General features: G+C 35.3%; 1 protein-coding gene across 1 annotated transcript; it reads left to right on the top strand.

The window, feature by feature from the left end:
• Positions 1-335: 335 nt before the first annotated feature.
• Positions 336-20,610, top strand: LOC120627013 (transmembrane protease serine 9-like). The gene is made up of 6 exons (XM_039894850.1): positions 336-396; positions 10,601-10,760; positions 17,750-17,940; positions 18,678-18,769; positions 19,596-19,758; positions 20,411-20,610. The coding sequence occupies exons 1-6, from the start codon at positions 336-338 to the stop codon at positions 20,548-20,550; spliced, it is 807 nt and encodes a 268-aa protein (XP_039750784.1). The 3' UTR covers positions 20,551-20,610.
• The last annotated feature ends 938 nt before the right edge of the window (positions 20,611-21,548 follow it).

The following is a 21,548-nucleotide window of genomic DNA, read 5'->3' as shown; positions in this document are numbered from 1 at the left end:
GTTATCTCGCGGATTAACGATTAGTCATAACTGGCGAAACTTTCCAATATCGACCAAATATCGGTCGACCTATTGACTCGAGTAACCGAACTATTGAGTAGTCACGAAGGTCACTATCTAATCCTTCCACCAGCCTCCCGTGCGGCGAGGTCCCGGCAGTGGGGTGACGCGACGTCTGCCAGTGTCACTCACTCGCTCAGTCGCCGCGTATCCGTGAACTTGGCCTGGTCCGATCACCCTGGCCCCGAGGCCTTATCAGAGGCGCCGCCCGCGGCCTATAATAGCTGGGCCGGCGTCTCCCTTTGCCTCCAGATTGGACTGTGACTCCGGCAGACATGTTTCGCTTCTTGGGCCTCCTAGCTGTGCTTGCGACAGTCAACGCCTGCAAGCCCTGCAGTGAGTCCTTCATCTAGCTCATATTATTAAGAGTTAGTACCTATCTCTAGGTACACGGTGGTTGCTTGTTGTGTAGAGCAGTGTTTTATAGCACAGGTTGTGTATCAAATTGTGTGTTGTTTATATTGTGTCGATCTGCTATTAGGTAAGTCGTTATAATTTTTACCCATGCAGATTTTATTAATTCCCATTAAAATTTGTGATAGTTAACTCAACACAAACTGTTTGCTCCCGCTCATGGTGGCCTAATCCTTAAGATTGCCTGGCAGAGATCACTACTAAGCGATAAGGCCAGCTTTTGTATTCAACTGAAGTCGTATTTCTATTTTTTTTATGCGTGCAAATAAAGACTATCAATCAATTAATTATTAATATAATCTTAGTAAATTATTAATATAATAATTAATAAATCTTTGCATAGTGAAGATAATTTCTGCATTTTTCTTGCTTTTTCTACATCTAAATTCCATATTCTCACCTATTTAAAATAAAAAAACGTAGGTACCTAAAAATTCTAATAGTATAATAATAAGTATGATAAAAATAAATTATCTAAACGTTTTTTATTATGACAAGAGTTACTAACATTGAACGGAATACAAGCTCGAGAAACTACAACATACAAAAATCCGAAAAGCATCCGTACCAAAAAAATCTCAATAGTATAATATTTCGAGGCAAAACCCCATCAATGATTAAGTTCGGATTGTTCACAGCATGTTTATTAATTTTCTTTTATTTTCTATAAGTACGAGACTCAAATCGACTTTGATTTCCTATCTTTAAGTTATGTCATGGTGTTAGGAAACCTTGAAGTGCTAAGAGATTTCACTTATTGCCGTTGTACAAACAATAAGTGTAAAGTAAGCAATAAGCCTCCACTTAACTGCAAAATATCCTATATTTTGTTACAACTACGAAGGTAGGTATTGAGGACTGTTTACATCCAAGATTAACAAATCGTATACAAAGAGGGTGGAGGGTGTGGGCAATTTTAAGATAATACTTGGTACAAACTGAAATGATTTTTCCAAGTGGCTTAAGTATGGCACAGTGAAATCTTAAAAATAAAATCGTCCACAATGAGATAACGATTTCTAGAGGTAACTGTCCGACAGTTTCATTTGTTTTATTCACTCAATCCAAAAATGGAGATGACATTATTTTAGAACTTTATTATTCCAACACATTGAACTGAAAGAAAATTTGTTTATTTGAAGTAAAATAAGTATATATTTTATTTAACACAGCTTAATAAAGCTTTAACCATTTCCATAACATTAGTATATTTTAAAAGTTAATACGGTACCGGATTCCTTTCCTATATGTTATTAAATATAGTCGGTACGTTGTAAGTCCGCAAGTTGATAAAATATACTAATACTACTTGATAAAATATTTTAGTAATGAATCCTGTGTTGACTTGCAACGTACCGACTATATTTTAGGACATTAAGGAAAGGAATCAGGCACCGTATTAACTTTTAGCTTATCAAGCTTCTCTTAAATTTTCCCACGCCCTCTTGGGCTACAAAGTACCTTGTAGCTTACATAATCGAGGGCGTAAGTAGTTATTTGACCCATTTTTGAACTTACCACTTATCTATTTCCCAACACTTGATAATTCACTTTTATATCTCTTTTCGTAACCGAGTTTTGTAAAGAAGCCAATATAAGTTCTAGTCCTCGTATTATGAAACTTTTTTCCTAACATTTGTATCTTATTTAGTATTATCATCATATCATCTAAAAGTTTTTTTTTTTATATTAACGATAGGCCAGCGCTTGACGACAATCATGCCCGTTAGAAAGCAATGATGAGGTCTAGGTTGGAGCACGCTTGCCTAGAAAAAGCCTATTCACTCTAGCCTTGAAGGTACTCAAATTATACGTGGCAGGAAACACAGTTGCCGGGAGGGCGTTCCACATCGGGCGAGGGAGTATTAAAAAAGCCGATAGAAATGAAAAGAATGTATGCTTACTTTTTTATGTCTATATAACATAAATTTTCCTGAAAATCGTCGATGCTTCACGCAGATACTACCTCTTTAATATCTTATATAAATTATTTATGTGAGATATTTTTCTATGGTGATTTTAAGGTAAATGGTAGCATAGTGAAAATTAAAAACATTTTCATATCAGTTATGTACAAACGTAGGTACATAACGCGAAGCTTGCGTTCAAAATAGCATCCAAAACACACAGATCCACAGACAATAAAGACAGACAGACAAAGGGGTTAATTTGAGAGACGTGAATAAAAAAAAATCTGAATTATTTGGGTAGTATGTAAAATGCAACGTTCGGTACCTGAAACCTTGCTAAGAAAAATTAAAATATTTTATATTTCTGAAATTAACGATCAACAAAAATGTATGTAGGCTACCAACAAGAAAACTGTATCACTTGAACTACATATTAGAAATACCAAAAGATGCAACTGTGTAGGAATAACTATTATGCACTTTGAAGATATTGGCAAGAAGTAGAGAATATAAAAACGTTTACAAACGAATGCATAGTACATATAGTAGGTACCTTGTGGAACTTTAGTTGTAAGAGAGCTTTTTGTAACAAAGCTCGCCCGGGGAAATACAACCGCAATGGTTACTTCTTCCGCCAAGCAGCGTTTCTGTGTTTCTGCGTTTCTCCGGCCTGAAGGACTTGATTGCTGGTGTAATAAAAGGCGCATAGGCGCAAAGGCGCACCTACGTCTCATGTTGGTGGACACAAGCCGACACTATGTAGTCGTATCCTTTGCATGCCCTGCGTTCTGTGTTGTTCTGTTTTATAGGCCATGGTATTTCTCTTACCATCGGGTCAGCCATCTACTTAGTCAATTACATTATAGTATTGTCTTAGTGACGGCCGATTGGCGCAGTGGGCAGCGACCCTGCTTTCTGAGTCAAGGCCGTGGGTTCGATTCCCACAACTGGACAATGTTTGTGTGATGAACATGAATGTTTTTCAGTGTCTGGGTATTTATCTATATATTATAAGTATTTATTTATATTATTCATATAATTATTCATAACACAAGCTACGCTTACTTAGGGGCTAGGGGGCGATGTGTGTATTGTCGTAGTATATTTATTTATTAAAAAAAATATATATATATTATTTCTCTGAGTCTCGATCGAGAGTCGAGATCTGCTGAGTTTCTTGCCGGCTCTTCTCAGTGGAATCTGCCTTCCGAACCGGTGGTAGAGTCACTACAAACAGACTGACTTGACGTTTCAAAAGTGCTTATAAATTAGGCCTACTTGAAACAAATAATTTTGAATTTTTCTGAATTAATTTATAAAAAGTATCAAATTCAAAATTTCTTTATTAATGTAGGCCTATCATAGGCATTTATGAAGCGTTCATACATATATGTTTAAATAATTGTAAGGGGATGGTGATAACTTCGTTCGCCATCTACCTAAAGCTGCGAGGGTTCCAAACGCGCGCTGGTCTATGAAGAGCCCACAACAAACTAAGCCGGGTAACTTCGTTTTTATAACCATCTCACAGTAAATTAATATTTAGCTATGAAGTTAGATCTATTCACACCCAAGCTTTTTTATCGTTTAAATAATCCTTAATGTTATAATAGGATTTTTCTGTAAGCTTACGTTTTATATAAACTTTGTAATTTATTATAAAATAATATAAAATTGCTCTTGAATGAAATAGAATTATGTAGCCTAGTTAACTGCACAATGATCATAGGTAGGTATGCCAAAATTCAGCTCTATGATATGCCAGAGAGTGATTGTTGTTTCTCAGTATATATTCTATGGTTTCCACTGACCATCAGATGAGCCACCTGCTTGGCCAGTCAACTATTAATATAAAAAAACAAACATTGGCAGATATGCCAAATTTCAGCTCTATTAAATGCCAGAGAGTGCGTAAAAATGGATAACATAAGTACATTAGGAAAGACTTACGAACGAAGACAATTTAATAAAAGCTTGTAAAATGAGAAAAAAAAGTTCCTAATAGTCGTGTATTAAAAATGTAATTATAGAAAATAAATTACGTTTGATTACTTTCTTTAGTGGGTTATTGGATAAGAATAACAGTTCTTCGACCGAGGCATCGAAAATTTATCGAGAGTGGTGAAACAAGCCAACGAAATAAAGTTGCTTACATACAACATATAACTACTTATAGTGTAAAGTGTTACAACTATGGATGTATGGTTGGTTATTGCCCTGGCTTTTGACTTGACTTATCACCTTATTAACTCAAATAACAAGATAGTTACAATAAAAAAAGCAAGGAAAACTCTTTTTTAATAAAAAAAATTCAAAGCCGATACGAATAGATTTTTTTTTCATTTCGTGAAATAAGTAAGGGTGGCAAAATGCGTAGAAAATTATATTAAAATAGTGGTTTTATTTTCATAAAGCAGTAACGTATTAGATAGTCAAAAAGTTATAAAATGAAAAAAAAAACATTGCTTCGTTTTTCATATAAGTGAACAAAACGATTTTAAATATTAATCCTGTATACTCTATTAACACGAATACATACTAGAACGATTAAAAAAAATACGTTGCCAATACCATTTATTGAATAATATAAAATGGGCCCAAGAGAGTCATTAAGGGATAAATTTAAAGAAGTTAAAATAATGACGGTGCATAGTCAGTACATATATGAAAATTTAATTTATGTCCATAAAAATATATCAAAATTTAAAAAGAAAATGCACTGTAACAATATAAATATTAGAAGCAAAAATAAACTCGTTGTGCAGTTTACTAGGCTACACAAAATTGCAAATTCATTCAAGGGCAATTGTATATTATTTTATAACAAATTACCAAATGAAATCTTTGAGTTGTCTCTCAATAAGTTCAAAGTTTATATAAAACGTAAGCTTACAGAAAAATCCTATTATAACATTAAGGATTATTTAAACGATAAAAAAGCTTGGGTGTGAATTGCTCTAGCTTCATAGCTTAATTTAAATTTACCGGAAGATGGTGATAACAAAAAAATATATTTACCCGGCTAAGTTTGTTGTGGGCTCTTCTTAGACCAGGGCGCGTTTGGAACCCTCGTAGCTTTAGATTTAAGTTGGCGAACGAAGTTATCACCATCCCGTTACAATTATGTAAACAATTATGTATGAACGCTTCATAAGTGCCTGTGATAGGCCTACATGAATAAAGAAATTTTGAATTTTTTGAATTTGAATATACAACTATAACTTAAAGAGCCAAAATCTTGTAAAATCCCACAAAAAATATTGAATGAATGAATGAATGAATGTACTTTTATTGCACACCACAAAAAGTACATAGAAAAAAAAGAAAAGTATAACAAAACAACGTATACAATTTGGTAAATATTCTGTAAAAAACTAGCCTAGTCTCGGTGGAGCTGCTTGTTTATGTCTAAAAAGTAATGATATCTAGACAAAGTCATGCCAAGTCTAAGGTTCCTTACTGCGATTTCTTTATAATTATAATTAATGTTGTGTGACTTGGCCGTTGAAGGGTACACAAGTGTACAAAACCAGGTGCTCCATGACACCATTGCACCAATCTGTCGCCAGAACCGCTACCCATTGACGATGGAAAATTGTTACTTGCGAATACCTATTGCGAAGTAATTAGTATGACAATTATTGACTATGTCGCTTAGAGCATCTTTATCAGTTTTATACTGCAGAGGAAATGTAAGAATTACTAAAATTCAAAATATTTTTACATGCGGGTTTGACATTAGCTTTGCATGGCCTAAACACGACATATGAATTTAAAGGGAAATTATTTTACTTCTAACATACATACCAATATCTTCATTCGATTCTACCAGATTATCTTCTCAAACATACCATATTATAGCATAATAAATTGCCATCTGTTGACGTCGTTATACGAAAGAAAAAGAAATTAAATTTGGACAGTATTTTTAATTTTATGTTTTATACGCTTCAAATTTACAAAATTTAGCAATATTTATGACGTATGTGCAAAAATATGTGCAATTTTAATAATGAAATGACAAATTTATGCCATACTTGAACTTATATAATGTAAACACCTTTCTTCCGGTCAAATGGCTGAGAGTCTTCAAAACCATATTGCCTTCGCACTACGTACCTACTGTAGTAAAACTTATGGATATTTTTCGCAAGTGTGCTAAGTGTCCCGGATATGTGTTTAGTGCATTGTCGAGGTTATAATCTATTCCGCACAGAATGTAGAGTTATAATGGGAATAACGACTTTTGTTTATACAATTTGGAAAGAGAGATCCTTTAAAAGACTTTCTCTACATACTACAAGGCTCGCATAGAAGACAATATTCTATATATATTCCCCCGATTATATATATCCCTACTACTACTTTAATATTATAAATGTCAATGTAAGTTTGTTTGTTACACTTTCACGCAGAAACTACTTAACCGATTCTCATGAAACATTATACACATATTCTTAAAAGTGTTAGAAGTAATATAGAATACTTTTTATCCCGACATTAAGCTCGCTTTCTTTGGGAGAGGGGATGAAAGTGCTTGACGGTTTTACACCATAACTCCGACAAATTATAACCGATTTAAATAATTATCTTTGTACTATAGAGCCACATGAAAAATCAAAATCAAACGCAGACGAAGTCAACAACAACAGCTAGTATTATATGAAAAGGGCATAATATCTACGTATCAACCTGTCAAAGTACGACAGGGCAAAGGAGATGTTTAACCCATTTAAATATTATTTCCACCTGGAGGGTTGTTTATTTCATTATGAGAGTTCTCCATAACGTTCTCAAGGGCGTGTGTAGTCTACCAATCTGCACTTGGCCAGCGTACGCTAGCAGCTAGCTACGGCCTAAGCGCTTCTCATTCTGAGGGGGGACCCGTGCCCTGTAATCGGCCAGTAATGAGTTGATAATGATGAATATTCGTCCCGGAATAGCTGCTGGCAAAAGTTAACCACGGCTTTAAAAACGATAGCATTTGTTGCCTATGCATGACTTCGCCATTTCACTTATTTTGGTGGAATAATGCATAGAAATAATTTGCATCTTAGACACTGCCATTACACTTACTGCACTGCATCTTAGGACTTTTAAAAACCGAACATAAACGCAGACGACGTCGCGAGCAAAAGCTAGTTGAATTTAAAGCTTAGTTTGCACTGAACGGTACTCTTCGTCGCGGATTATAGCCCGAATCCTAATATTTCTTTATCTCACAGACTTCCCTGACGCAGCGTCCCGGGTCAATTTAGGAATTTATAATTTCTGAATTTCTTCTGGTCTGGTCTGATGAGAGACTTCAACCGTGGCCAGTTACCACCCTACCCACAAAGACGTGCTAAGCGATGTAGCGTTTCGTTACAATGTTGCGAATAAACCTTATGGGTTTGATATAACTACCATATTCCTAACAGGTTAGCTCGTTACCATCTGAGATCTTACCAGCAGGTGAAGTTTCAGTCAAGGGCTGGCTTGTACTTGAATGACTTCCGCAAAGATGAGCATACATCTGTCGAAATCTACATGCAACATTCCATGTTCTTTGCAAGGAGACTCAAAACTGTGCTCACTTTATTGATCATTAACCTAGTTGTAGGCAGTAAAATTTAGCAAAGTAGGTGAATATCCACAAAGTAGTTAATTTATTATTATCTCTCCAAATAAAGTAACTGTAGTTACATACATTACTAGTAAATTGTTACTTACTTTATTAATTTTTCAGCATCATCATCATATCAACCTTTAACCGACCCACTCCAAGGCAGGGGTCCCACAATGAGTAGGGTTTAGGCCGTAGGTTTTAATATACATAAATATTATCAGAACTCTAAATAGGGTCGACAATATCATAAGCTCTCCACAAAATACCCAAGTAACCCGCTAACCTAAAATCGTTCTTAGACTGTAGTTCATAAAACAAAAGAATGCAGCAGACCAATATAAGTTATTTTCCATTTACTTGTAATAAATGAAAAAGTTGATCTATACCTAAGACCATTTATAGTGTTTATTTTCTTTTTACTGGAGAATTAACCAGGACTCAATTATCGATAAGTCAATAACACTTCACATCGCAAACTGTTTCCAAATGTCAATTTTGAAGATTGCGATGTAAAGTGTGAAGATCAACTTGGTCATTTTTTACAAGTAGGTGGAAAATAACCGATGAAACTTGGCCACCTGCATTCTTTTGTTTTATGAACTACAAACAAGAGTTTAAAGTGTTTCTCTTGTATTTTGTGGAAGCATAAGTTAGATGGGAGTTTGTCAAAGAAATGTTATATAGGAAAGACACAATCTATATTATGTAAGCCAATTTTTATTATGATTTAAACGATATTTAGCATATGTAAATATAATATACTGACTCATATTTAATTATAGTAAAAACTTCATCTACTCTAGGTAATGTGGATTCTCAAAGCAAGCAAATCTGGAATGGGAATAAGATTTATTAACGCTCTCTGGAGTAATTACAAGATTTACCGATTTCGATAACATAAACGATTAATAATTAAAGCACATGTTACGTAGTAAAATGTTATTAACTGATGATGTGACTTGACATTTATGTCTTTTCTGAAGTAGAATCTAATCGTCCGTAACATGATCTCCCCTTTTGACGAAGTGTTAATCTGCTCGGAATAATTAGAATTACAAAACAAAGTCGATAAGTAACCAAAACGATTTATGATTTAAGCACATGATACTATCGCGTCATAAAGAACTACAAACTTGCCAAGCTTTAATTCAGATGACGAAGACGACTAAGTGTCGGAGAAGCAATTTAATCAAGCCCTACATTTGGCCTACATTGAGTTCTTTCTCTCACGTTACTGATTCACACATACGCTCTACGACGTTCACCACGATAACCGTAAAGCAGTACTCTTCGACAAACAAGTTGTAATTTTGGTACGACGGCTCTCGTCGTCCTAAATACTCTCGAATGTAATTTAAAATGATTATCGACTGCTGTCCACTGCTGATTCAAAGGCAATAACTTATGTAGATATTGTTCTTTGCGAAATTCAAACAATGTCAAGGGAGATGCATCACCCTTTCTTACAAATGTCTTTATGGAAAACTGTGTCATTGTCATCTGCTTTTGTACCTTGGTTATTTGTGATATGGGTACTACCAATGGTGCCAAATCCTCTGTACACAGATCTGTCTACTCATCTAAGTTAGCGGAAGCGGTGATTGCCTATAAGTTCAATCAAAGAATATAAACTTCGACTACACTTTCGAATCTCAGCCAGCACGCAACTCTAAATTTTTTAAGTTATGTGCGCTCTAAGCAATTAGTCTAACACTTTTACAACAGTGAAGAAGAAAAACATCGTGAGGAAACTTGCATGCCTAAGAATTCTCCATAATGTTCCCAGGGGCGTCTCATTGTGGGAGGAGACCCGTGCCCTGCAGTTGGCTGGTAATGGGTTAATATGATCTTGATCTTAAAAATTAAGAGGTCTCGAAATTAAGAGGTCTGAAAGTAGTGCTGTCCTTTTTACAACGTTTCCAGTAGCGGGACAGCACTTATTTATATTTAGTTTAGACATTTGATTACAATATTGACTTCATAAAGTTCAAACGTGTTTTTGACAGCTGGTATAGTAGTACAACTTCATTAATGTGTGCTGTTCTTCTTGACCCTTTCCCACGTTACTTAGGGTCGGCACACGGATGATGTACTTGTTGTATTTTTGCCATTATTATTTTAAATATATTTATATACATATTTTTACAACAGTGTGACGCTTACCCCTTCTTTGGCATGTACCTAATATATAGAACAACTCGCTTTAAAGATTTACATTTGAAACCATTCCATTTTTCGAAAGCTAAAATTAAAGTCACTATTTGCCGATATGAGAACTACTATCATTACATCTCGTGGACACAGTTTTTTTTACTTCCGGCATGACATCGATGCCATTTTTGATCGATACAAAGGATGCAAGGGTTGCCGAGGTAATGACAGATACACGAGGACTGAGGTTTAATACCTATGCCTCCAACCTACCGTTGGTAGTTTTAGGGTGGCAGTTGCAGGTCGTGTTCCTTGCATGCCCTGCAAAGCGTTGCTCTGATTATAGGCGATAGTTTTCCAGGTGGGCCCTCTACTTTGTCCGGCAATAATTATATCATCGCAATGGGTCAACAACGCATTTAAATATAATTAAAGGAGATTCTCTCCGCCTTTTCAGCATGCGGGGTAGCACGTGGTGCAAGAGTGGTCGGAGGAGGAGCGGTCACACCAGGAGAGCTTCCCTGGCTGGCAGCGCTAAAGCGGGATGGCAAGCTTATCTGTGGTGCCACTGTCATCGCCCGCGACCACCTCATCACCGCTACGCATTGTGTTTACGAGTAAGTGACATCTACCTTCAGATACCTGCAGCCTGTAGTTGGGTTATTTACCTGTAGCCAATGCAAGGCAGTATGTAATTTTATGCTATTAAAATATCATTTGCTTCAACGGTGAAGGAAAACATCGTGTGGAAACCTGCATGCCTGAGAGTTCTCTATAAAGTTTTCAAAGGCGTGTGGAGTCCACCAATCCGCACTGGACCAGCGTGGTGGACTAGGGCCTAAGCTTGTCCCATTGGGGGAGGCGACCCGTGCCCTGTAGTTGGACAGTATTGGGTTAATATGATGATGTAGCCTGCCATTTTATCTTTGTAATACCAAAGCTCTACAGGTAGAGCATATGCCCTAGCGAGGAACTTCGTATTCAAGAACATAATTGTATTGCCTTCCTAAAAAATTCGATTGTTGAACTCTTTACGTGGTCCAATTCAAATTGCACACAATAAAAAAATTAAAAGAAGCAGGTGATTCAAGCGTCGTTTACATACTTTTTTAAACCACAAGTATTATTTATCAAAACTATAGACATAAAAAATATGAATTCGAATTTCGCACATACATTCATAATAAGAATTTGGGCCAATACTTATAAATTCTGACCCAAATTCTTTTCGTGGGTCAAAACCAAATTGCCAATATAACGACCATTAAAAGCCTTTAAAGAGGATCTTTTTATTCCCGGCACAGTATAATGGTGGCATTACCTCATTTTTGGCGCGCTCGGGTAAGTAAGTACACTGTATTTTAACGGCATACAGAGATCAATTTAAATATTTTGACTCGAGTGATTTATCACCGTATTCGCTTAAATTGTCATCATTAAACATTATACGCGTTTTCAATATAGATGTTAATGATTTAAACTTAAATTAACTTTGAATTATGATTCGATTCTTTTTTGAAGATGATTCGATTATCTATGCCACGACGATCACAAATCTTACATCTATTATAGCTATTCTCCCTTTAGAGCCACATATATATTGTACCTAGCAATGGTACCGAATTACTAACTGTTCTATCTTAAAATACTCCTCAAGGCTGGACCGATTTGAATGAAACTTGATTTCAATGGGTTTCTGGAAGCTTTACTAGACTTTTTATTTAAATTTCTTATTTTTTTTTCAATAAATGTGTTTTCATTCATTAATTGTTGAATACAAACTGTGTCCGCTACTTCTGCTGTCTGCGTAAGGAACATGGATGAAGTTGAGAGCTGATTAAAAAAAAAAACACCATAATAGCTTCACTAAAGTCCCGGGCGCGATTTTGAAATAAAAATTAATTTTAACATAATAATTTATTAAAATAAAGAGATAAGAAAAAGAAAATAAAATGTACATACTTTGTAGGAATATCTGAAAAATGAAAGGTTGTGTATGTAGGTTGGTTATGTAGATTTAATATTCACTCATTGAATTGTGGAATATTTATTGAATTACCTATGCATTATTGATTCAGGCAGGGCTTCTCAACCTGCGCCTATCTGCCTAACTAATAAGTACCTATCTATTTCAACTAGCTAGGTAGTTAGGTAGCCGGGACAAATTTCTTAACTTGTAAGTGCGCCGCTGGCTTAAAAAAGGCTGTACACCCCTGGTTTTAGGACATTCGAGTATTAGGGACGCTTGCACAAAAACTACAGCACTTTGAGAAAAGCAAACAATTAGGTACATATATTCGGGTGAACTAGCATCTTGACACCGATGAGCGAAAGTGGATAGTAATTTCTGTTGACTTCAGGTAAACCTTGGTCTAATAGAAATTTATATTAATACCTCATATTTATCGTAAACAAAGTATGTAGGTAAGTAATTTATTTGTAACCTGTTTAAAATGTGTGGCAGAGAAGAATGTAAAGTAGACTCCATTTTTCCTAAAAAATAAATTTGATATACCTACTTACTTACTAAAATTTTATAATAATTAGATCAGTGTATCTAGACTAATCTAATCAGGTAGTGAACATTTTATGAAGAATTTGCTTTAGACATGTATAGTAAAAACTACGGTTTTAAATAGCGATATCTTACGATATTATTTCAGAGATTTATAAAGTAACTTTATAAAAGCTATTGATAAAACATTAATCCATAAAACTTACTCATTTTATCTACACATAACGACTACAAATAATTATGTCTATGTATAAACTATATCTAACTCCTACGTCGCTGAACACACCCAGAGCGATAAAATTTCTCTAATTCCTCTGTTTTTGTCATAAATTTCGCCAAAAAACACGGATTTATTTATTTTAACACTTCCTCAGAAGCATTAAAATCCCACACGAAAACTAAATACGTATGTTTGTCCCACTGACCGTCATTTTTTTTTTTAAACTGCAATATGACATTATTATCATAATCTCTAAAGAATGGAAATAAATTTGGTCAAAAATTTATAAAACACTTTCTTAACCTGCTTCAATATTTACTTATTACTTTAATACTTCACGTTTGGATTTTTAAATAACCATCATGAAAACAACCGACAATGACCGGCGGATGCGTTATAATCGACACTGAGTCCAAAACAGAATTTTAGTTAATTTTTGTCAGTCTGTCTGTCTGTCTGTCTGTCTGTTTGTCTGTCTGTCTATATGTCTATCTGTCCGGGCATCACGTGAAAACTACTGAACGGATTTAAATAAAATTTGGTATAGTGGTAGCTGATATACCGGGTCAAAATATAGGATACTTTTTATCCCGATAAACAATAATTTTCCTCCGGGAAATGGGATGAAATAATTTATCAATTTTACTTCATAGCTCCGTTAAATTTCGACCAATATTTATAATTCTTTTTTATTTGAAAGTGTATATATCAAGCATGTTCTGTCTAATTTTAATGAAGATCTGATAAATATTGTCGGAGATAAAGGACATAACGCAAGTCGCGAGGCATATGGGACAACGATCGAATGCAAATCATCCTACTAAATACTAATATTATAAGTGCGAAATAGCGAATAAATATAAAGCGAATATTAAGTTTGATTATATACCTGCAAATTCAGTTTTAAAATATTCAAATTGAACCTATCGCTTAAAAGTTGCGACGGGTAAGGAATAACACGTACGGCCGCGAATAACATAGTTTGGAGATAAAACAGGTCCACCTGGTAGGTAGCGCTGCAATTAGTTTTCTAGGTTTTTTTCTAGGTGCAGACGAATTTGCGCGGGTCAGCTAGTATGAAAATAATAATGACATATAAGTTAATTAGTAGTTAATACCTTTCTCGAAATTATAAATGCGAAATCAGTGTTTCATTATTATCGAACGAATAATCATATAAACAAACTTATACTTAATCCCGCAGATTTCTTTAGTAATAATTCATCATCATATCAACCTATTAGCACGTCACTACAGGGCACAGGTCTCATCCCACAATGAGAAGGGGTTAAGGCCGTAGTCCACCGCGCTGGCTCAGTGGACTCCACAAACCTAAGAGAACACACATTACGGAGAACTCTCAAGCATGCAGATTTCCTCAACATGTTTTCCTTCACCGTTGAAGCATATATTAATAGCCTAAAACGCACATAACTCAGAAAAGTTAAAGGTGCGTGAAGTGAATCGAACACGGCCCCCCGAAAGTGAAGTCGAGCTCCTACCCACTAGGCTATCACCGCTTCTGATTCCTAGTAGTAATAATTGTTCATAATTTGTAATTCGTATTGTAAATGGGATTTTCCATCGTCATTATCGTCTGGTGCCATCTTCAAATTAACGTTTGGAGGACTAACGATGAAAAATAATACGATAAACGAATTAATATATCATACTGCCCACTTTTCCGTCGGTTTTTGTATTCTACTACCATTTAACTTTGACTGCAATCTCACCTTGTGGTAAGGATGAAGGGCCGACCTGTAAACGATATAGCAGTTATGTTAAGCCTATCCTTCCATCGGCAAAACAAATAAATCAGAAAAATGGGATATCTACACCCCAGATGATACAACCTCGTTGTATTATGGCCAAGAATATTATCCGCTTATCCCGCGTAAAGGCAGAGCTGAACAATATATTTTCTGGATAACATATTTAAACAAACCAGACTTTGACAAATAAGCGCCACAATTACGTTGCGGATTCTCTGTAACCTACATAAGAGAGCGTTAATAATTCTCCCAAAGAGAAGTATGATTGTAATTAGGGCGTTTAAATCGAATGCGTCTGCGAAACGGTACTGCAATTATTGAATTAATACTTCCCATTCAAATACAAGAATAAAGATCGTGCTGACTCAGTGGATAAAAAGATATTCGATTCGTTTTAATTTCATTGTAAAATATAGGCATTGACTTTAACAACTAATAAATATTAAAAGCTTTCTCCGCATTTTATAATTGTGATAATTGCAAGTTTAAGAAATATTACACACGCAATGCCAATTTGAATATTTTATGTAATAAATAAACTTTCAAAATAGCCCTTTGTGACCTACTTGAGTATTATGATGTGTGTGTGACCTCTGGCACCGTAGGGCTCTTTCCACTTGTTAAACTGACCTCGACAACTGTATTGTACATACATTTGTACAATGTTGTCTGATCTTGTGTAAAGAGTAAAGACGTACCTACCTATTATACACAATAACTTAAATATTTCTTAAGTAGATTTCGCAACGCCTACTTAAGACAATACGACAACGTCTTGACTTGCGAAATTATATCACAACAGTAGTGAGAGCAACCGTTAAAATATTTTTAGAAAGAATAATACAGAACAGTTAACTGATTAAAATCCCAAAACCTCATTTCTTACAAATGAATAAGTTAACTAACTCTTCGGACAAGTAACAGATAAATAAATAGTTTCCTAATCAAAATGCCAACTTATCTGATTTAAAAAAAAATTAAAACCTACGATCGGAACAAAAAAGATCGAGAGATTTCATGCCAGACTGGGTGGCGTTCGACAGTAGTGACCGTGACAGCCACACACACAATTTAAGTTAACGGTAATAATGTAATAGCTGAGCACATCCGTCTGATTACAGACTCAGTAGAGTAAGAGAGACTGCCCAATAAAGCATTACATTTATGAAATTGCTACGGACTATCACCGGATAGTATTGTTTGCTAATGATACATCACTAACGTTTAAAATTAATCGACGTTAATTAATTTTTTGATGATATAAACAACTCTTGCTAACGTAGAGCTACAATGGTAATTTAAGTTTGACTTAAAATGTAGTAATATAAGTAGCCATAAGTAGCCATAGTACAATGAAGAAACGAAACCTACTTTCCAAATGAAGATGAAAATAATAAAAAAGTATGATATCTTAAATTTTTTACAGAAAGTAGAGTCCAAAAAAACCTAAATGGACCATTCACGATGAATGAAATAAACAGAAAAATAAAAAATATGAACGAAATTTAAACGAACGAGAAAAAGCATTTTATCGTCATCATTCATTCATTATTCCTTATCATACCTTAAATAACATTGTTTAGTTTTTAACTCGATCTGATGTTAGACTACGTAGTGTCAAGGTCACACATACTGAATTGGGTCTAGGTCGGTCGAGTTGGATGTGCCGACGCATCTATTCGCCGTTTCGTCACGGCCGTGGCACCACAATTTGTCTCGCTCGTTGATAGCGTGCTTTGAATTCAAAATTCATCATTTAACTGTGGCAATGTAGTTAATTTGTGATGATGAAAAACGTATTAAGTTTTTGTTTTAAAACTTTGCTTGCTGTGGGGTCTTACTATTATCATCTTAATAATTATGGTAACGTTTACAGCGTTCGCATGTTGCTTAGAATCTTATTAAATAAATATAAATTATTTATTTCTATTTCCATTAGCTTTATCTGCTTTAATTATTCCTTTTTATTAAATGCTGTTAACAATATTGAGTTGTCATTTGGTTATGTAAATAAATTATTATATAACTTCGGTTAACTGAGGTCTACTTTTTCATTGGACAGATATATGGGTGTGAGATACAACCAGTTACTCCACGTGGTACTATAACTGACTCATTAATTATTATTATGTTAAGGTTTCCCCCAAGACAGAATATTAGATAGTTTTCCTCATTACACTGCGCTATCGCCTTATGAATAGATTATTATATAATAGAGTTGTTATTATTGTCAATGTAATCTTTACATTCATAAATATCTAATGCGATTTAAATAAAAATATTGTCAATCCATCACGCCATAATGCTATAAGCCGTGCTGGCTTAATGCTTTTTAAAAGAACCGGATATACAAATCAAGTATTAAAAGTAAATTGCTATCAAATCTTTATGCGTAGTAAAGTGACCGTGTTTCTTTAGAAAATTTAGAAAATCGAAAGTTATTAGCTCAGCGCACTTTTAACAGAACTCGTGATTATTCGAAAACAAATCAGCGAGAACGATTATTTTTTTTAAAGAAAAATAAAGCTACTACTTAAAATTTAGGATTCAAAATGAAATTACAGTATATAGTTTTCACTTTAGTTTTTTTTTATTCTTCAAGGATACTGACAGGATATATACTTTCTTTCGTTTTTCAAATATCTCATAGAGGAAGCCATTGATTTAATAGTATGTTAGGGAAAGCGTGGTTAATACTAAGAAAATAATTGGTCGTGATAAGTACTTGTAGTGTTTCATAATTTTGTCAATTTTTATCACTTCTCGTTACATTAAATTAAAGGCGGTGTAGATGATCCTTGATTTAGCTAGCATATTAGTAGAAGGATAAAGCATAAGCTGTAAAATTCAATTGCTTAATATGTTATTACTGTAATACAACTGACTAACAGTTAGCTACAGATTTTTTTTCTACTTTATTTGGTTTACCAACAGCTTTCCATTAAAAAAAAAAACAATTTAAACTAGCTTACACGGTATAAAGGCAAAAGTAAATCTACTTACAGGTAAACACCGCATGCAATTTCGGACCGCATGCAAAAATCCTGAAATCCTATGATATCTTTGGCAGAAACTACAAATTATTTTCTGTTTTCGCAGAGTGGAAGCATCTCGCCTGACTGTGCTGGTGGGAGAATTCGACGTAAACAAATCCAGATCAGAAGGATTCCCAGTGTCCCACGTGTTCCAACACCCTGACTTCAACCGCTATACGTATGACAACGACATCGCTGTTCTGAGACTAGCTGAGCCTTTGCCAGATAATCTATTTCGACCAGCGTGCTTACCAGGTAAGTAAGATTCATGTTCCTTGACAACTTTTCTATAACGCAAACATTTTAGCAACCCCTCCTGTTTTCCATACTCAATTCTGTTATCCAAAAACTACTAAAGTATTTTAGTATACAAAGTACAAAGTAAACCATTGGCACCTTTGTATAGATCTACTCATATGATTTTTGGCAGTACCTAGTAGAGCTTTTTGCAGCCTAGACAGCTCTTGCGGGTTGAACCTTTTATCGCCATGCCTATTTCTAAGCAGTATTGTTGCAATGCTGTGTTCTGGTCTGAAGGGCGTAATTAGCAGTGTAATTACAGGCACACCTACGCCTCAAATTAATGGATACAGGGAGCATGTTTTAGAACGTTGTCCTTTCATTCCCTGTGATGTATTGCTCTGTTTGTAGCAAATTTCAATCTGGTGCACCATGAATTATTATTAAAAAAATGATGATATTGGGTCCCTCAATTATTATTTAAAAAAAGAATCCATTGTTCTTAAACGCATTCATACACCGCTAATTCCTCTAGCTGCTTGAGTTGTCAAAGAATTAAAATAAAACTATTTTCATTTTCTGAGCCAGCTATGCGAACTTTAAAGGCCTTGTGAACTCGGTATAATGTCTGAAAAGTTATGCGTTTTAAACACTGCCTAACTATTCAGATGGTATGCTAATTTATTTTCATGCTTGAACACACCTTTTGACTATAGAAAATATCATTGTTACATCAATATTTTTATTTCTAGACGATGACGATAAACTAGCAGGTGCTGATGCTATTGTCTCTGGATGGGGGAGTACCATTGAAAAGGGTCCTCCTTCTAATATCCCGATGAAAGTAAGTCTATCTACGCTTGTATAATTACGTGTCAGGACTTCTAAGGGTTTGTATAAATTACCCACTGGAACTGCTTCCTTTCTTCCTTCCATCTGTTTACTATCTTATCACAACTCGATCAATCGTAATTGGTTGGTATCATCACATCAGCTGCTCTAATGAACCACTGTCAGGCACGATGAACTATAGGAGAGTTGGATTAAGAACTTAGACCACGCTGATCTAATGTAGGTTGGAAAGCTTTGTTCACCATATCTGGTCTATGGCTGGGAGTATGAAGGAAAGGTAAATGACAATCCAGGCCATCAAATGGTTTCCCCAAATTGGATCAAAAAACATTTAAGCCGTACCGTCTATCTACATTATTTCTGGCTCCAAGCCGCATTGCTGTATTCCGGTCTGAAAGGCGTACCTAAGTGCCGGGGCAGCTGGCACTTATTACTCAGTTTGATGGACACAAGGCAGTTCTTTATACGACGTATTACTCAAATGCGTGTGAGTGTTTTTTGATAATTCCTCAACGAGTTAGCCCTTGAGTCCAATCTCACTTGCTGGTAGATGCATTCTTATATGTTAAGGGGTTTCTTAGGCGTAAGGTAGTTTCATTAAACCCATACCCCCAATAGGTTTTCACGCGACATCGTACCGAAGTCCGGAACGCTAAACGGAACGTCTTAGTTTGTAAGGTTGTAACTAGCCCCTGCTAAAGCCTCCCATGGTGCTCTTTTTATAGGTTTCCACTTTTAGTTAGGCCATCAGATCGGTCCGTTACTTTACACTAAGTATGTAAAAATAGCATATTTATAAACGAGTCGTTGTCACACAGGCGGAAGTACAAATTTGGTCACATGAAGAATGCACCGGAGCGGGCTACGGGCGCAGGAAGGTGACGCCGCGGATGATCTGTGCCAACGCCCCGGAGCGAGACTCCTGCACGGGTGACTCTGGAGGCCCACTACTCATGGCCCAGCCTCATTTCACTCTTGTTGGTAAGTTTAAGTTACTCTTTATAGTATAGGTAAGGCTTGTTAACTCGCACTCGTTCACTCGACCGAGTAAAATGGGATCGTAATGGACCATATTTATTTATTATATTACCACTTTATTACACAACAAGTAAAGAAAATATAAAACAGACAATTTAAGTAGTATGATACAAAAGGCGGCCTTATCGCTAAGTAAGCAAGTATTAGATTAAGAAAACTAAAAAGCTGGAGTGTATACTGTTAAAAACATGTTTACTAATAAATAAACAAAACTGAATACTTAAAATAATACTATTAATAAATATATAAAGAAAATAAACTAACATACTTTAGCATGACCATAAATACGTACCGCATAAGACACAAACAAGGTCCATTCCAAATAAGGGTTACAACAGAGCTAGGCAGATTTTTGTAAAATAATAACAATAATGTCCATTCATAATAAAATTAACAAAAATCTAACACTCGGGCTTCATTTTGCTAGTGAACTCTTAAAATTACGAGTTTACCTAACAAATTTTCACCAGCTTCAGGGCCTTAAAATTTGCAATGCGAAACAGTGGAAGAGTCACTACGACTTTAGCACCGGGGCGCTTGCAATAAGAAGAAGAAAGCTATTTATCCTGAAGCTATAAGGAGACTGTATTTACAGGAATCGTGTCCTGGGGACGAGGGTGCGCGAGACAAGGCTACCCTGGAGTGTACGCACGAGTTGACCGCTTTATGCCATGGCTCAAAGTGGCACTACGCCACGCCTGTACCTGCCTGCCGCCTTCATCGTTTTTACAGTAACTGCATAAGAGGCTATGTGAATAACCACGAGGCTACAATTGTTTTAAGCAGCTTGAAACCGGTTAAGAGATAGCGCATATTTATTTAGGTTAACCAGGTTTTGTTGGAGAGACTTCATTTGGAAATCTATATCAAACCGCTTTTTCACTGGTTTAGGCACCAAGATAAAAAGCACGCCTTGAGCTGCTAACAGTCGAATACAATCGGTCAATCAACGATAAAACGACACCTCAGTTTTTAAATTGCAATATTTACCCATAGGTATTTGTAGAATACGTGGGCTAAGTAACAACAAGAGTATTAACACGCTAAAGTCTGTGCAGTGGCTGGATCAATAGCTAGATGCACATTTGCCAGAGTATAGACATAATAGGTATCAGCTGCAGTTTCTCAGTAGGGCTAGCATGCACGCCACGAGAGTAACGGGTAGAGATAATTATCTAGTGGGGCGCATACTAGCCCTACAGGTGTCCAAAAAAAGCTTTAATGGAATATAAGTAGTTAATTGTTTTTATACCTAATCAAAACTCAACTAAACATTAGGAAGTCAGTATTCTTCTGATTCAGCTTTTTAATTATGACAGAACTTAATTATTAAGGAAAGCTGACTTTAAGCTTTAATTACAATATAGTTTAAAGATACGTGAAATATCAAAATTGAAATCCGAGGTAATATTGCCATTCAAACCAAAGTAATTTTGCATAAAGAGTTGAGTACTCCTTTGAAAGTGTCGTTTTAGTTATTTGTACATATCAGTATTAGGATAGGGTGTGCCTACTTAATTGTAATTTACCTACCTTAGGCTGAGATCCTTAAAGAGTACTTAGCATGCCTATTGTTCAAACGAGACAGATTTATAACGACACGTAGGTACGTTTGTCTTGTTTAATCTGTTTCTTAAGTCTTAAGCACTTTTAATAGAGATCTTAGCCTAAGGCTTTTTGTTTATTATTATTTTACTGTTAAAATAATGGCTGTGACTTAGATTTAAGACTCA

The sequence above is a fragment of the Pararge aegeria genome, chromosome 10, assembly GCF_905163445.1.
Source record: "Pararge aegeria chromosome 10, ilParAegt1.1, whole genome shotgun sequence".
Classification (NCBI taxonomy): Eukaryota; Metazoa; Arthropoda; class Insecta; order Lepidoptera; family Nymphalidae; genus Pararge; species Pararge aegeria.
The sequence above is the reverse complement of the archived record's forward strand: the minus strand, read 5'-3'. Positions and strand labels throughout refer to the sequence as shown.

Coding starts and splice junctions, on each gene's coding strand:
- LOC120627013 (XM_039894850.1), top strand. CDS start 336: ATGTTTCGCTTCTTGGGCCTCCTAGCTGTGCTTGCGACAGTCAACGCC. Junction 397..10,600: donor CAACGCCTGCAAGCCCTGCA/GTGAGTCCTTCA, acceptor CCGCCTTTTCAG/CATGCGGGGTAGCACGTGGT. Junction 18,770..19,595: donor CTTCTAATATCCCGATGAAA/GTAAGTCTATCT, acceptor GTTGTCACACAG/GCGGAAGTACAAATTTGGTC.